This window comes from Oncorhynchus gorbuscha, linkage group LG21, assembly GCF_021184085.1.
Source record: "Oncorhynchus gorbuscha isolate QuinsamMale2020 ecotype Even-year linkage group LG21, OgorEven_v1.0, whole genome shotgun sequence".
In the NCBI taxonomy this organism is placed as follows: Eukaryota; Metazoa; Chordata; class Actinopteri; order Salmoniformes; family Salmonidae; genus Oncorhynchus; species Oncorhynchus gorbuscha.
Genome location: NC_060193.1, coordinates 1,325,111 through 1,342,679, shown reverse-complemented (window position 1 = coordinate 1,342,679; position 17,569 = coordinate 1,325,111). Strand labels below are relative to the sequence as shown.

The window sequence follows — 17,569 nt, the reverse complement described above, 5'->3', positions numbered from 1 at the left end:
ATGTGTGTGTATAATATGTGTGTAATATGTGTGTAATGTATGTGTGCCTGTCTGTCTGTCTAAACTTGAAAGGTTATGCTGCCACCCCCCCCCCCCCAAAGAGGACTCTGTTCCAAGAACGTGACTTGTCATTTTATAACTTATTATGCAAAGATGTCCTATTTAATTAATGTTTGTTAACAAACCACACTTTCTGTGATGTTTTGTGTGATAATATTTGTGTATCATCTTTATTTTCTTAAACATTACAAAATGTTTCTAAAATAAATGTTTGTTGTCTTTATGCTCGGCAATAAAATTGCCTTGCCGAACCCCCCCTTCTAATTTCCTTAATTTTGTAGCTTAGAGTCCAGTACTTTCTGTGGCACACATCAGAGTCAAATACTTTCTATAGAACACACGTCACATCAGAGTCAAATACTTTCTATAGAACACACGTCACATCAGAGTCAAATACTTTCTATAGAACACACATCACATCAGGAGAGACAACCGAAATTAATAATTGATGTGTGTGTGTGTGTGTGTGTGTGTGTGTGTGTGTGTGTGTGTGTGTGTGTGTGTGTGTGTGTGTGTGTGTGTGTGTGTGTGTGTGTGTGTGTGTGTGTGTGTGTGTGTGTGTGTGTGTGTGTGTGTGTATGTGTGTTATATTAAACCATTGAGGAGGGAGTCAAATGTAGGCAAGTAATAAACATTTCAGAACAACTACTAATCCAATAAGACATGGGAGAGATGACGAATTCTGGCAAAGAGATTTATTTCTAGACTACTACACTTGAAACAAATAGCCAAACCGAAAACTTCAGACATTACTAGTGCCTCCCCCGCGATAAAACCGACATAAAAAAAAATAAAATGAAACGCAGCCAAACTTGAACAGATATCTCAACTAGCAAGCAAGTCGCAGCAGTGAAGAATTGAGTGCGTGCGCGTTCACGTATGTCGCAACTATGAATCATTGAGGGCGTGCGCGTTCACGCGAAGGGGAAGTGTTCTGGCTGGGGGGGTCTGGCAGGGGGGGTCTGGGACAACGGTGGCAGTCATTTCTCTACATGCAAACCATTTGTCAGCGTCACAGGCCGTGAGACACAAATTAAAACAAATCATTGTTTTGTAGAATTGCATTCGAAATAAGAACAAAATAATGTAATCAAAAGCTGACCGTGTCTGTCGATATGAAACAGGATAACAATGGTAAAACAACCGTTAGTAGCTAAAACAACAGGATAACAATGTAAAGCTAAACCAGGATAAAAGGTAAAGGAACAGACTACCGTTAGTAGCTAAAGCAACAAAGCGACATTATACATACTGTACCTGGTTGCAGGTAAGTTGTCATGAAGCCTTTGACGTAAGACGGTCGCAAAATATGAATCACGTATTTACTATAACTCTGTAGATTGCTCTTCTCCATCTCATACATGATCGATGAACTGATAGCAGAGAGATATTGACTATGTCTCTTGCATTAAGCTGACAGCTGCTCCACGGCTATAGTGGTTTGGTGCTCCGTGATATTGGTCGCACTGACTCAGCTGATCTCCTATAACATGTCTGGTAACCACGCCTCAGCCTCGCCAGCCTGAAGAAACGAAACCGAAACTTCCCGAGTGACAATAAAACGAAACACCTTCCTCAGTAAAGTCCCTAGAGGTGGTAGGGTAGTTAGACCCAGATCTAGGATCAGTTTGGACTCGCTACATAACCCATTACCGAGGGCAACACACCGAGGGCAACACACATTTTGCTCAAATAGAGATGTGATGAAATTGTGTTTTGTTTGGAAAGACGGCTGAGAATTGAACATGCAGTTTTCTGTCTGAGTGTACAGTATCGCTGTTTACTGCAGTTTTCTGTCTGAGTGTACAGTATCGCTGTTTACTGCAGTTTTCTGTCTGAGTGTACAGTATCGCTGTTTACTGCAGTTTTCTGTCTGAGTGTACAGTATCGCTGTTTACTGCAGTTTTCTGTCTGAGTGTACAGTATCGCTGTTTACTGCAGTTTTCTGTCTGAGTGTACAGTATCGCTGTTTACTGCAGTTTTCTGTCTGAGTGTACAGTATCGCTGTTTACTGCAGTTTTCTGTCTGAGTGTACAGTATCGCTGTTTACTGCAGTTTTCTGTCTGAGTGTACAGTATCGCTGTTTACTGCAGTTTTCTGCCTGAGTACAGTATCGCTGTTTACTGCAGTTTTCATTCTGAGTGTACAGTATCGCTGTTTACTGCAGTTTTCTGCCTGAGTGTACAGTATCGCTGTTTACTGCAGTTTTCTGCCTGAGTACAGTATCGCTGTTTACTGCAGTTTTCTTTCTGAGTGTACAGTATCGCTGTTTACTGCAGTTTTCTGTCTGAGTGTACAGTATCGCTGTTTACTGCAGTTTTCTGTCTGAGTGTACAGTATCGCTGTTTACTGCAGTTTTCTGTCTGAGTGTACAGTATCGCTGTTTACTGCAGTTTTCTGTCTGAGTACAGTATCGCTGTTTACTGCAGTTTTCATTCTGAGTGTACAGTATCGCTGTTTACTGCAGTTTTCTGCCTGAGTGTACAGTATCGCTGTTTACTGCAGTTTTCTGCCTGAGTACAGTATCGCTGTTTACTGCAGTTTTCTGTCTGAGTGTACAGTATCGCTGTTTACTGCAGTTTTCTGCCTGAGTACAGTATCGCTGTTTACTGCAGTTTTCTTTCTGAGTGTACAGTATCGCTGTTTACTGCAGTTATCTGCCTGAGTGTACAGCATCGCTGTTTACTGCAGTTTTCTGCCTGAGTGTACAGTATCGCTGTTTACTGCAGTTTTCTGCCTCAGTGTACAGTATCGCTGTTTACTGCAGTTTTCTGCCTGAGTACAGTATCGCTGTTTACTGCAGTTTTCTGTCTGAGTGTACAGTATCGCTGTTTACTGCAGTTTTCTGCCTGAGTACAGTATCGCTGTTTACTGCAGTTTTCTTTCTGAGTGTACAGTATCGCTGTTTACTGCAGTTTTCTGCCTGAGTGTACAGTATCGCTGTTTACTGCAGTTTTCTGCCTCAGTGTACAGTATCGCTGTTTACTGCAGTTTTCTGCCTGAGTGTACAGTATCGCTGTTTACTGCAGTTTTCTGTCTGAGTGTACAGTATCGCTGTTTACTGCAGTTTTCTGCCTGAGTACAGTATCGCTGTTTACTGCAGTTTTCATTCTGAGTGTACAGTATCGCTGTTTACTGCAGTTTTCTGCCTGAGTGTACAGTATCGCTGTTTACTGCAGTTTTCTGCCTGAGTGTACAGTATCACTGTTTACTGCAGTTTTCTGCCTGAGTGTACAGTATCGCTGTTTACTGCAGTTTTCTGCCTGAGTACAGTATCGCTGTTTACTGCAGTTTTCTTTCTGAGTGTACAGTATCGCTGTTTACTGCAGTTTTCTGCCTGAGTGTACAGTATCGCTTTTCACTGCAGTTTTCTGCCTGAGTGTACAGTATCGCTTTTCACTGCAGTTTTCTGCCTGAGTGTACAGTATCGCTTTTCACTGCAGTTTTCTGCCTGAGTGTACAGTACTGCTGTTTACTGCAGTTTTATGTATTATCTTGACCAGAGCAGCACTACTTATTTTACTCAACTAAAGATTTAAATGAACAGTGTTTAAAAAGTAACCTCGACACCCAATTAGAGACTGAAATAATGGGCGTGGCTGACATCAACAATACATTAAGGGGTCCACAGACACACGTGCAGGAAGACGCTCAGCCCATCTCTTTATTGACACCGCTGGTTGCCATGGTTAACACAAATACAGGACATTGAATGCTTCCTGAATTGACTCAGTAAATGAGTAGTCCTACAGTATCACAGCCAGGTCAAACAGGTGTGTTAGTCAGATTACCCAGTGTCCACAGCAACACTATTGATTATCCTCTACCCCCAGTGTATGTGGAGTACTATGGTTTTAGCCATGTCATCCCTCACTCTTCTCTTCCTCCCCTCCCGGCTCTTCTCTTCCTCCCCTCCCGGCTCCTCTCTTCCTCCCCTCCCGGCTCCTCTCTCCCTCCCCTCCCGGCTCCTCTCTTCCTCGCTCCTCTCTTCCTCCCCTCCCGGCTCCTCTCTTCCTCCCCTCCCGGCTCCTCTCTTCCTCCCCTCCCGGCTCCTCTCTTCCTCCCCTCCCGGCTCCTCTCTCCCTCCCCTCCCGGCTCCTCTCTTCCTCCCCTCCCGGCTCCTCTCTCCCTCCCCTCCCGGCTCCTCTCTTCCTCCCCTCCCGGCTCATCTCCCTCCCCTCCCGGCTCCTCTCCCTCCCCTCCCGGCTCCTCTCTTCCTCCCCTCCCGGCTCCTCTCTTCCTCCCCTCCCGGCTCCTCTCTTCCTCCCCTCCCGGCTCCTCTCTTCCTCCCCTCCCGGCTCCCTCTTCCTCCCCTCCCGGCTCCTCTTCCTCCCCTCCCGGCTCCTCTCGGCTCCTCTCTTCCACTCCTACTTCCTGTTACCGACAATGAGCTACTTCCTGCTGCTGTCTCTCTCTTTCCGTCCCTCCGAACCACCCTCCTCTTCCTAGATAGATAGAGGCAGATGGTCATATGAACAGAACAGCATAGTGTACACAGTATAATGTAACACTTCCTAGATATAGATAGAGATAGATATAGATAGATATAGAGATAATGGTCATATGAACAGAACAGCATAGTGTACACAGTATAATGTAACACTTCCCTGCCAGCTCTCCTCTCAAACAGTGCAGCAACTATAAGGTATAGTCCCAAATGGCAGCCTATTCCCTACAGTGGACTACAATGAACTACAGTGAACTACAATGAACTACAGTGAACTACAATGAACTACAGTGAACTACACAGTGAACTACACAGTGGACTACAGTGAACTACACAGTGGACTACAATGAACTACAGTGAACTACACAGTGGACTACAATGAACTACAGTGAACTACACAGTGGACTACAATGAACTACAGTGAACTACACAGTGGACTACAATGAACTACAGTGAACTACACAGTGGACTACAATGAACTACAGTGAACTACACAGTGGACTACAATGAACTACAGTGAACTACACAGTGGACTACAATGAACTACAGTGAACTACACAGTGGACTACAATGAACTACAGTGAACTACACAGTGGACTACAATGAACTACAGTGAACTACACAGTGGACTACAATGAACTACACAGTGAACTACACAGTGAACTACACAGTGGACTACAATGAACTACAGTGAACTACACAGTGGACTACAATGAACTACAGTGAACTACACAGTGGACTACAATGAACTACAGTGAACTACACAGTGGACTACAATGAACTACAGTGAACTACACAGTGGACTACAATGAACTACACAGTGAACTACACATTGAACTACACAGTGGACTACAATGAACTACACAGTGAACTACACATTGAACTACACAGTGGACTACAATGAACTACAGTGAACTACACAGTGGACTACAATGAACTACAGTGAACTACACAGTGGACTACAATGAACTACAGTGAACTACACAGTGGACTACAATGAACTACAGTGAACTACACAGTGGACTACAATGAACTACAGTGAACTACACAGTGGACTACAATGAACTACAGTGAACTACACAGTGGACTACAATGAACTACAGTGAACTACACAGTGGACTACAATGAACTACAGTGAACTACACAGTGGACTACAATGAACTACAGTGAACTACACAGTGGACTACAATGAACTACAGTGAACTACACATTTGACTACACAGTGAACTACACAGTGGACTACACAGTGGACTACACAGTGGACTACACAGTGGACTACACAGTGAACTACACAGTGGACTACACAGTGAACTACACAGTGGACCACACAGTGAACTACACAGTGAACTACACAGTGGACCACACAGTGAACTACAGTGAACTACAGTGAACTACACAGTGAACTACACAGTGGACTACAGTGAACTACAGTGGACCACACAGTGGACCACACAGTGAACTACACAGTGGACCACACAGTGAACTACACAGTGGACCACACAGTGAACTACACAGTGAACTACACAGTGGACCACACAGCGGACTACACAGTGGACCACACGTTGGACTACACAGTGAACTACACAGTGGACTACACAGTGGACCACACAGTGGACTACACAGGCAGTAGAGCACTTAATAGGGAATAGGCTGCCATATAGGACCCAGACTAAAAAATATATTATTTTATTGATTTATTTGCCCAGGTCAGATGACTGAGAACACATTCTCTTTTACCCCAACGACCTCAACGACCTCAACGACCTGGGGAATAGTTCCAGGGGAGAGGAGGAGGAGGAGGAGGGGGGGATAGATGAGCCAACTGGAAGCTCATCCCAAAAGTAGTAACAAAACAATATCTCTTCCTCTGAGATGGAGGTGACAGAGAGGTCAGTGTCACTGGTTGATGATGTCATACCGTCCTCGTAGGTCGGCGCCGGAGGGTCGTAGATGGAGGTGACAGAGAGGTCAGTGTCACTGGTTGATGATGTCATACCGTCCTCGTAGGTCGGCGCCGGAGGGTCGTAGATGGAGGTGACAGAGAGGTCAGTGTCACTGGTTGATGATGTCATACCGTCCTCGTAGGTCGGCGCCGGAGGGTCGTAGATGGAGGTGACAGAGAGGTCAGTGTCACTGGTTGATGATGTCATACCGTCCTCGTAGGTCGGCGCCGGAGGGTCGTAGATGGAGGTGACAGAGAGGTCAGTGTCACTGGTTGATGATGTCATACCGTCCTCGTAGGTCGGCGCCGGAGGGTCGTAGATGGCCAGCTGGTCAAAGGCTTCCTTGGAGAGAGAAGAAGGGGTTGAACTGATATGAGGGAGAGACACACACACAGGAGGGTTAGGGAGAGGATGTGTGTGTGCTCATCGGCAGCTTAGACTAACGTGGAGTCAAATGAAGTATTTAAATGTCTGCGTGTGCAGGTGTATGTGTGCTCACCAGCTCGTGGAAGAAGTGGTCCAACCGTGCCAGCTGGAAAGGGGTGGAGTTCATCCTGGATGACCCCGCCCCCTCCCTATCACGGCGTGCGATTGGCGAGGTGATGATACGTTGGACGATGTTGACCAATGAGCCGTGGAACACTGCCAGCTCCCACTGTAACCAAGATTCAGAGGATTTGATCGTCCAACATTACTGCAAACCTTTTCTCCAAAAAGACGGGCTTACTGGTCTGTCCTTCACTATAGAAATATAATTATTATTGTGGTGCATAATTGCCATGGGTAAATTGTAATGTTCAGTCAATGAGCATTATGGGTAATCCACCTCTCCTGAATTAATCATAGAAAGAAAGTGGATGTGAGTTACACCGTCCAAATGTAAACACAACCGGCGACGCCACGTCATTTACTGAACACATGTCATTATTGACACGCCAGCGCTACTGTAGCTAGAGTGTAGAAACAGTATTAATCAATCATAACAGCACTACTGTAGCTATCAGAGTAGAAACAGTATTAATCAATCATAACAGCACTACTGTAGCTACCAGAGTGTAGAAACAGTATTAATCTATCATAACAGCACTACTGTAGCTATCAGAGTAGAAACAGTATTAATCAATCATAACAGCACTACTGTAGCTATCAGAGTGTAGAAACAGTATTAATCAATCATAACAGCACTACTGTAGCTATCAGAGTAGAAACAGTATTAATCAATCATAACAGCACTACTGTAGCTATCAGAGTGTAGAAACAGTATTAATCAATCATAACAGCACTACTGTAGCTACCAGAGTGTAGAAACAGTATTAATCAATCATAACAGCACTACTGTAGCTATCAGAGTGTAGAAACAGTATTAATCAATCATAACAGCACTACTGTAGCTACCAGAGTGTAGAAACAGTATTAATCAATCATAACAGCACTACTGTAGCTATCAGAGTGTAGAAACAGTATTAATCAATCATAACAGCACTACTGTAGCTATCAGAGTAGAAACAGTATTAATCAATCATAACAGCACTACTGTAGCTACCAGAGTGTAGAAACAGTATTAATCTATCATAACAGCACTACTGTAGCTATCAGAGTGTAGAAACAGTATTAATCAATCATAACAGCACTACTGTAGCTATCAGAGTGTAGAAACAGTATTAATCAATCATAACAGCACTACTGTAGGTATCAGAGTGGAAACAGTATTAATCAATCATAACAGCACTACTGTAGCTATCAGAGTAGAAACAGTATTAATCAATCATAACAGCACTACTGTAGGTATCAGAGTGGAAACAGTATTAATCAATCATAACAGCACTACTGTAGCTATCAGAGTAGAAACAGTATTAATCAATCATAACAGCACTACTGTAGCTATCAGAGTGTAGAAACAGTATTAATCAATCATAACAGCACTACTGTAGCTATCAGAGTGTAGAAACAGTATTAATCAATCATAACAGCACTACTGTAGCTATCAGAGTGTAGAAACAGTATTAATCATAACAGCACTACTGTAGCTATCAGAGTGGAGAAACAGTATTAATCAATCATAACAGCACTACTGTAGCTACCAGAGTGTAGAAACAGTATTAATCAATCATAACAGCACTACTGTAGCTATCAGAGTGTAGAAACAGTATTAATCTATCATAACAGCACTACTGTAGCTATCAGAGTAGAAACAGTATTAATCAATCATAACAGCACTACTGTAGCTATCAGAGTGTAGAAACAGTATTAATCAATCATAACAGCACTACTGTAGCTATCAGAGTGTAGAAACAGTATTAATCAATCATAACAGCACTACTGTAGCTATCAGAGTAGAAACAGTATTAATCATAACAGCACTACTGTAGCTATCAGAGTGGAGAAACAGTATTAATCATAACAGCACTACTGTAGCTATCAGAGTGTAGAAACAGTATTAATCAATCATAACAGCACTACTGTAGCTATCAGAGTGTAGAAACAGTATTAATCAATCATAACAGCACTACTGTAGCTATCAGAGTAGAAACAGTATTAATCATAACAGCACTACTGTAGCTATCAGAGTAGAAACAGTATTAATCAATCATAACAGCACTACTGTAGCTATCAGAGTAGAAACAGTATTAATCATAACAGCACTACTGTAGCTATCAGAGTAGAAACAGTATTAATCAATCATTACAGCACTACTGTAGCTATCAGAGTGTAGAAACAGTATTAATCAATCATAACAGCACTACTGTAGCTATCAGAGTGGAGAAACAGTATTAATCATAACAGCACTACTGTAGCTATCAGAGTGTAGAAACAGTATTAATCAATCATAACAGCACTACTGTAGCTATCAGAGTGTAGAAACAGTATTAATCAATCATAACAGCACTACTGTAGCTATCAGAGTGTAGAAACAGTATTAATCAATCATAACAGCACTACTGTAGCTATCAGAGTGTAGAAACAGTATTAATCAATCATAACAGCACTACTGTAGCTATCAGAGTGTAGAAACAGTATTAATCAATCATAACAGCACTACTGTAGCTATCAGAGTGTAGAAACAGTATTAATCAATCATAACAGCACTACTGTAGCTATCAGAGTGTAGAAACAGTATTAATCAATCATAACAGCACTACTGTAGCTATCAGAGTAGAAACAGTATTAATCATAACAGCACTACTGTAGCTATCAGAGTGGAGAAACAGTATTAATCATAACAGCACTACTGTAGCTATCAGAGTGTAGAAACAGTATTAATCAATCATAACAGCACTACTGTAGCTACCAGAGTGTAGAAACAGTATTAATCATAACAGCACTACTGTAGCTATCAGAGTGTAGAAACAGTATTAATCATAACAGCACTACTGTAGCTATCAGAGTGTAGAAACAGTATTAATCAATCATAACAGCACTACTGTAGCTACCAGAGTGGAGAAACAGTATTAATCAATCATAACAGCACTACTGTAGCTATCAGAGTGTAGAAACAGTATTAATCAATCATAACAGCACTACTGTAGCTATCAGAGTGTAGAAACAGTATTAATCAATCATAACAGCACTACTGTAGCTATCAGAGTGTAGAAACAGTATTAATCAATCATAACAGCACTACTGTAGCTATCAGAGTGTAGAAACAGTATTAATCAATCATAACAGCACTACTGTAGCTATCAGAGTGTAGAAACAGTATTAATCAATCATAACAGCACTACTGTAGCTATCAGAGTAGAAACAGTATTAATCAATCATAACAGCACTACTGTAGGTATCAGAGTAGAAACAGTATTAATCTATCATAACAGCACTACTGTAGCTATCAGAGTAGAAACAGTATTAATCAATCATAACAGCACTACTGTAGCTATCAGAGTGTAGAAACAGTATTAATCTATCATAACAGCACTACTGTAGCTATCAGAGTGTAGAAACAGTATTAATCAATCATAACAGCACTACTGTAGCTATCAGAGTGTAGAAACAGTATTAATCAATCATAACAGCACTACTGTAGCTATCAGAGTGTAGAAACAGTATTAATCTATCATAACAGCACTACTGTAGCTATCAGAGTGTAGAAACAGTATTAATCAATCATAACAGCACTACTGTAGCTATCAGAGTGTAGAAACAGTATTAATCATAACAGCACTACTGTAGCTATCAGAGTGGAGAAACAGTATTAATCAATCATAACAGCACTACTGTAGCTATCAGAGTGTAGAAACAGTATTAATCATAACAGCACTACTGTAGCTATCAGAGTAGAAACAGTATTAATCAATCATAACAGCACTACTGTAGCTATCAGAGTGTAGAAACAGTATTAATCAATCATAACAGCACTACTGTAGCTATCAGAGTGTAGAAACAGTATTAATCATAACAGCACTACTGTAGCTATCAGAGTGTAGAAACAGTATTAATCAATCATAACAGCACTACTGTAGCTACCAGAGTGTAGAAACAGTATTAATCAATCATAACAGCACTACTGTAGCTATCAGAGTGTAGAAACAGTATTAATCATAACAGCACTACTGTAGCTATCAGAGTGTAGAAACAGTATTAATCAATCATAACAGCACTACTGTAGCTATCAGAGTGTAGAAACAGTATTAATCTATCATAACAGCACTACTGTAGCTATCAGAGTGTAGAAACAGTATTAATCAATCATAACAGCACTACTGTAGCTATCAGAGTGTAGAAACAGTATTAATCATAACAGCACTACTGTAGCTATCAGAGTGGAGAAACAGTATTAATCAATCATAACAGCACTACTGTAGCTATCAGAGTGTAGAAACAGTATTAATCTATCATAACAGCACTACTGTAGCTATCAGAGTAGAAACAGTATTAATCAATCATTACAGCACTACTGTAGCTATCAGAGTGTAGAAACAGTATTAATCAATCATAACAGCACTACTGTAGCTATCAGAGTGTAGAAACAGTATTAATCAATCATAACAGCACTACTGTAGCTATCAGAGTGTAGAAACAGTATTAATCAATCATAACAGCACTACTGTAGCTATCAGAGTGGAGAAACAGTATTAATCAATCATAACAGCACTACTGTAGCTATCAGAGTAGAAACAGTTGCTAACTTGAACAATACAACAACAAAAAGTTACCTCACCTGTCCATCGATCCCTCCATCCTCTGGCCGGGGTAGAAGAGGAGTTCCCACCCTTTCCCACCTTCGTCCTGACTGTCTCCTCTCCCTCCCCTTCCTCCTCTTTCACTCTCCATGGTTACCACCTGCTCTGGTGGTCACCATGGCAGCTGCGGTCCTGTTTTCTCCGGGTACAGGAGGTTTGAGAGAGAAGGGCTGCTTACACAGCGGACACCTAGAGACTAAGATGAAAGATCAGAGAAGGAAAACGTTATTCATTCTAGAGCCTAGAGCTGGTAGGAAGGATTTCCTGAACACCTTAGTGGACACACTATACTGCCCTACCAAGCAAAAAGGCAGTAAATGCTAATTTTGTAAAAAATGAGTTGTCATTTTTGCTGTATTAAATACATGCTTAATCATGTGGACAAGTATCCTGCCTCGTATTGTGTTTTGGAGAAAATGGGGGTCATGTTAGCAGTAACTGCATAAATTTACAGTGACACCAAGGTAAAAAAAATCTTTAAAAAATAAAAGGACATTTTTCTCAGTTCCACGCTATGAGCAGTTACTGCCTTTTTGCTTGGTAGGGCAGTATAGTGTGCTGCTTTGGACCAGAGCCCTAGGTGCCATTTGCGATGCACAGGCCCTGGTCAAAAGTAGTGCACTATATAAGGAAAAGGGTGTAATTAGGGACACACACCTATCTTGTTGTTGTTCCACTCCTGTATGCAGAGGAAGCAGAAGCAAATGAGGCACCTGTCCAGGTAAGTTATGTTGTAGAACCGGTCCTAGGCAGATACCAGTCTTAAGAGTTTGGAGACGCCTCGGCCGAGACAGACTGCGACAAAGGGAGGGATTCCTCCTGTTCCTGACCTAATCCTCCGCTCTCCCTCAGACAAACACGCAACTTCATCTCAGTAGGGACCACCTTCTAGGGGGCCGGGGGTCAGGAACAGGAGCCCTCTAAGACTTTATTGCAGTCTTGTCCCCAGACTAGACCGGTTCAACAACATGACGTACCTGGACACAGTGTCAGTTGATTCAACTCCCCACTTTGAACAATGGAGCTGCCTAAATTGTAGGTAGGGCTGAGATTAATCTCAGTTAGCCTACTATGGGGATGTTGGGTCAACAACAATGTTACCAGTGATCTTGTCTTACGGCCTAGATATTTCCCTGCTTAGCTACCTACATTTTAAAGTTAAATGTACCCGTTAGGATTCCTACGTAGAGTGAAACGTGTGACTTTATCCACAAGCTGTAGCATATACCCTTAACAGCTGGGTAACGCGCTGCGTCCGTGTCTGTCCACACGTCGTCTCCAGTAGCCGAATCTGAACGCTACAAGCTAACCATCCATGCCCTGGTTAACTGCATCACTAGCCGAGTTAGCTAAGCACTAATAATATATATATATTTAAATACAACTTTGATGTTTGGTTGATAGTAGTTGACGTTGGATAGCTCGTCAGGCTAACCGAGTTAGCTAAGCACTAATAATATATATATATTTAAATACAACTTTGATGTTTGGTTGATAGTAGTTGACGTTGGATAGCTCGTCAGGCTAACCGAGTTAGCTAAGCACTAATAATATATATATATTTTTGAAATACAACTTTGATGTTTGGTTGATAGTAGTTGACGTTGGATAGCTCGTCAGGCTAACCGAGTTAGCGTCTCTCTTGCAGAGGTTTCTCCGGTTCACAGTCTAAACACACATCACACCACCGAATCCGTTAGTCTCACCGACTAAACTATCTGACAACACTACGAATCATCCAGAACCTAAATAATAGTATAAATTACACAGATATCATGTTATAGTAGGACTTTATCGGCGAGACTGTTGTGAATCAGAGAGCCGTTGGCAACAGAGAGGATTCTGGGATACTGGAGGACTTCCGCAACGCGCCGGTTGCCAAGGACGATCACATCTAGGGGGGTTATGTCGTTTTAAATGCATCTACTTTTGTTGTTGGTATAAACTATAAACTTTAATCTTGTTTTATTAGTATTAAACATCCATCTATATCATCTATAAATGGGACAATTGTCATGTAATCATTTCCCGTGCGAGCAGCGATTGTTATTGTCTTTTAATGGCAGTAATTCCGCCAGGTGGCGCCAGCGTGAAGCTATTGACTGACAACAAGTGCGACTCCTCGGTTGTTTACAATCCGCGTTGTCATAGACATGGAAGACAGCTAAATAACCAGCCAGCCAGCTAAATAACCAGCCAGCCAGCTAAATAATCAGCCAACCAGGCAACCAACCAGCCAGGCAACCAACTAACCAGCCAGCTAACCAACCAGGCAACCAGCTAGCCAACCAGGCAACCAGCTAACCAGCCAGGCAACCAACTAACCAGCCAGCTAGCCAACCAGGCAACCAACCAGCCAACCAACCAACCAGCTAACCAGCCAAACAACCAGCTAACCAGCCAAACAACCAGCTAACCAGCCAAACAACCAGCTAACCAGCCAGCCTGCTAACCAGCCAGCTAAACAAAACGTGGTTTGAGTCCATTTCAAAATAGAAGATGCTGAACATCAGCAACCGAGCATTGGATAGACTCTACTCTGCTGTGAGTAGTTTTTATGTTCCCCTGTAGCTGGTTGTTTTAGCCAACTGGTTGTGCTAACTAGCTACTAGCTAACTGCTAGGGATAACACTTCCAAAGTGTGAGCAGCCCTATTAATCTATACTACAGTACATAGCTAATCACATAACTCCCTACTGAACGCATCCAGACAGACAAGATGTGGCCAATATGCAGGGTTGACTAGGTTACTTTCTAAATCTAATCTGTTACCTGTCCAAAATTATAATCAGTCATGTAACTATTGGATTACCCAAAACTCAGTAACGTAATCTGATCATATTCCTGTTAGAAGAAGACAAACATGTATGTTACCAATTGAATGCCATCTATTGCAGGATAAATCAATGTTAAAGTTTACATAGTTGGACATATATGGATGTTAAATGTAACTGTATGGGTTGGTTATGTAGGCTTCCTCTAACCCATCGCTTTCTACTACATATAATATAATAATATGATTCAATTATATCTTTACATTAAACAGCTGCATATTATCAAGATATCAAAGTGTCACCAACTAAAAGGTAAACAACAGACCTGTAGCGAATGCAGCATATTGCTCAAAGCCATTCCACTAGCGCAGCTTTAAGTTATCACATCTAGATATCCCTTTCAGTAGTGCTCAAAGCCATTCCACTAGCGCAGCATTCAGTTATCACATCTAGATATCCCTTTCAGTAGTGCTCAAAGCCATTCCACTAGCGCAGCATTCAGTTATCACATCTAGATATCCCTTTCAGTAGTGCTCAAAGCCATTCCACTAGCGCAGCATTCAGTTATCACATCTAGATATCCCTTTCAGTAGTGCTCAAAGCCATTCCACTAGCGCAGCATTCAGTTATCACATCTAGATATCCCTTTCAGTAGTGCTCAAAGCCATTCCACTAGCGCAGCATTCAGTTATCACATCTAGATATCCCTTTCAGTAGTGCTCAAAGCCATTCCACTAGCGCAGCATTCAGTTATCACATCTAGATATCCCTTTCAGTAGTGCTCAAAGCCATTCCACTAGCGCAGCAATCATTTATCACATCTAGATATCCCTTTCAGTAGTGCTCAAAGCCATTCCACTAGCGCAGCATTCAGTTATCACATCTAGATATCCCTTTCAGTAGTGCTCAAAGCCATTCCACTAGCGCAGCATTCAGTTATCACATCTAGATATCCCTTTCAGTAGTGCTCAAAGCCATTCCACTAGCGCAGCATTCAGTTATCACATCTAGATATCCCTTTCAGTAGTGCTACTGACTGATTTGGTTTTTAAAGGGCAAATCCACAGATGAAACAATAACAAAACGGTCGCCCCGCCTCTGTTTTGGTAAAAAGCTGAGGGACGGGCCTGGAGAAATGTAACCACTCTCAGATTAATAGACATCCATGATGTCAACATTATAGTTATAACCATGTTATGAGGCTATACAGGACTGACCATCCATCATATCAACATTATAGTTATAACCATGTTATGAGGCTATACAGGACTGACCATCCATCATATCAACATTATAGTTATAACCATGTTATGAGGCTATACAGGACTGACCATCCATCATATCAACATTATAGTTATAACCATGTTATGAGGCTATACAGGACTGACCATCCATCATATCAACATTATAGTTATAACCATGTTATGAGGCTATACAGGACTGACCATCCATCAACATTATAGTTATAACCATGTTATGAGACTATACAGTGTTTGTTTATATGCACAATGTTTACAAACATTGGGGAAAAACAACTCATGTGGAATAAACTTAAACTCGTGTCTTTCTTCAATGCTGATTTCAATGTCATTAAGGATAATTTTTTTCCGCAAACATACTTTCTGAATTTAAAAGTTATCCTCTAAGTAATAATCTAGTTTTTCAAGGGAATCTGTAATCTGATTAAAATATTTTAGTAACGTAACCGATTACAGTTGCCGATTTTTGTAATCCCTAATATGTTTGAAAACGTTGTGAGTTTAGCTAACTAGCCTGGTTGCCAGCTAGCTAATGTTATCTAGCTGGCAGTTTCAGCACTGGCCTAAGTGGCCAGCTCCCTGCCACACACGCACACACACACACGCGCACACACTCACTCACTCACTCACTCACTCACTCACTCACTCACTCACTCACTCACTCACTCACTCACTCACTCACTCACTCACTCACTCACTCACTCACTCACTCACTCACAGTCAGTACCATAGCTAACTAGCTAAATTCTATGTCATTGTAACAATTTAGAAGTTAACCCCTGTAAACATAAGAGAGAGTACATTTAAATATTATGTATTTTTTGTTATTTAACCTATGTAAGGCTGTAAACATACTTAGTTAGCTGCTATAAGTATTGTGTTGTTTGTTTCCAGCTCCTCCTGGCCGTGGTGGTACTGTCGTGGACCTACGTCATCTATGGGAGTAGAATAGCAGCACAGAGACAGTTGGAGAAGAGACTCAACATCAAACTACACAACTAAAGCACCAGCGGCTAGTTCAACTCCAATACAGTAAGATAACTCAGACTCAGAACACTAATAACTCAACTCCTATACAGTAAGATAACCCCGACTCAGGACACTAATAACTCAACTCCAATACAGTAAGATAACCCCGACTCAGGACACTAATAACTCAACTCCAATACAGTAAGATAACCCCGACTCAGAACACAAATAACTCAACTCCAATACAGTAAGATAACCCCGACTCAGGACACTAATAACTCAACTCCAATACAGTAAGATAACCCCGACTCAGGACACTAATAACTCAACTCCAATACAGTAAGATAACCCCAACTCAGGACACTAATAACTCAACTCCAATACAGTAAGATAACCCCGACTCAGAACACTAATAACTCAACTCCAATACAGTAAGATAACCCCGACTCAGAACACTAATAACTCAACTCCAATACAGTAAGATAACCCCGACTCAGGACACTAATAACTCAACTCCAATACAGTAAGATAACCCCGACTCAGAACACAAATAACTCAACTCCAATACAGTAAGATAACCCCGACTCAGGACACTAATAACTCAACTCCAATACAGTAAGATAACCCCGACTCAGGACACTAATAACTCAACTCCAATACAGTAAGATAACCCCGACTCAGGACACTAATAACTCAACTCCAATACAGTAAGATAACCCCGACTCAGAACACTAATAACTCAACTCCAATACAGTAAGATAACCCCGACTCAGAACACTAATAACTCAACTCCAATACAGTAAGATAACCCCGACTCAGAACACTAATAACTCAACTCCAATACAGTAAGATAACCCCGACTCAGGACACTAATAACTCAACTCCAATACAGTAAGATAACCCCGACTCAGACTCAGAACACTAACTAACAGCTAAAGTA

At 41.6% G+C, this 17,569-nt stretch overlaps 2 protein-coding genes and 1 long non-coding RNA gene across 12 annotated transcripts in view; 1 reads left to right on the top strand and 2 right to left on the bottom strand.

Annotated features, from left to right (window-relative positions):
- ddx58 (DEAD (Asp-Glu-Ala-Asp) box polypeptide 58) overlaps positions 1–1,686 on the bottom strand; it is a 62,087-nt gene extending 60,401 nt beyond the window's left edge. Inside the window, exon 1 of one of the 2 annotated variants that reach the window (XM_046318519.1) lies at positions 1,318–1,686. In XM_046318519.1, coding sequence (XP_046174475.1) covers positions 1,318–1,423 — 106 coding nt within the window. In that variant the 5' untranslated portion in view covers positions 1,424–1,686. The remainder of the gene's footprint in view (positions 1–1,317) is intronic. The other variant, XM_046318520.1, reaches the window with a different exon arrangement.
- A 2,689-nt stretch (positions 1,687–4,375) lies between these two features.
- LOC124008379 (uncharacterized protein PB18E9.04c-like) lies at positions 4,376–13,491 on the bottom strand. Of its 9 annotated transcripts, none has more exons than XM_046319624.1 (5): positions 12,285–13,485; positions 11,606–11,823; positions 6,950–7,105; positions 6,426–6,792; positions 4,376–4,505 (listed from the first exon to the last, which is right to left on the bottom strand). In XM_046319624.1, exons 3-5 carry the CDS (start codon positions 7,001–7,003, stop codon positions 4,438–4,440), a joined length of 489 nt encoding a protein of 162 aa, XP_046175580.1. In that variant the 5' UTR covers positions 7,004–7,105; positions 11,606–11,823; positions 12,285–13,485; the 3' UTR covers positions 4,376–4,437. The 9 variants fall into 9 exon arrangements, with proteins under 9 accessions (XP_046175580.1, XP_046175577.1, XP_046175571.1 ...); XM_046319621.1 differs by having other exon boundaries at positions 4,398–6,663; positions 6,742–6,792; positions 12,285–13,491; XM_046319615.1 differs by having other exon boundaries at positions 4,398–6,792; positions 12,285–13,486.
- Positions 13,492–13,978: 487 nt separating this feature from the next.
- Positions 13,979–17,569, top strand: part of LOC124008380 — a 4,456-nt gene continuing 865 nt past the window's right edge. Inside the window, exons 1-2 of the long non-coding RNA XR_006834088.1 lie at positions 13,979–14,171; positions 16,555–16,692. This is a non-coding gene — a long non-coding RNA (uncharacterized LOC124008380). The remainder of the gene's footprint in view (positions 14,172–16,554; positions 16,693–17,569) is intronic.

Excerpts from the sequence above, each read along its gene's own strand:
- LOC124008379 (XM_046319615.1), bottom strand. The coding sequence starts at position 7,003 with ATGAACTCCACCCCTTTCCAGCTGGCACGGTTGGACCACTTCTTCCAC. Across the intron at positions 6,793-6,949 it reads ACCACTTCTTCCACGAGCTG|GAAGCCTTTGACCAGCTGGC; the intron begins GTGAGCACACAT and ends TCTCTCTCCAAG.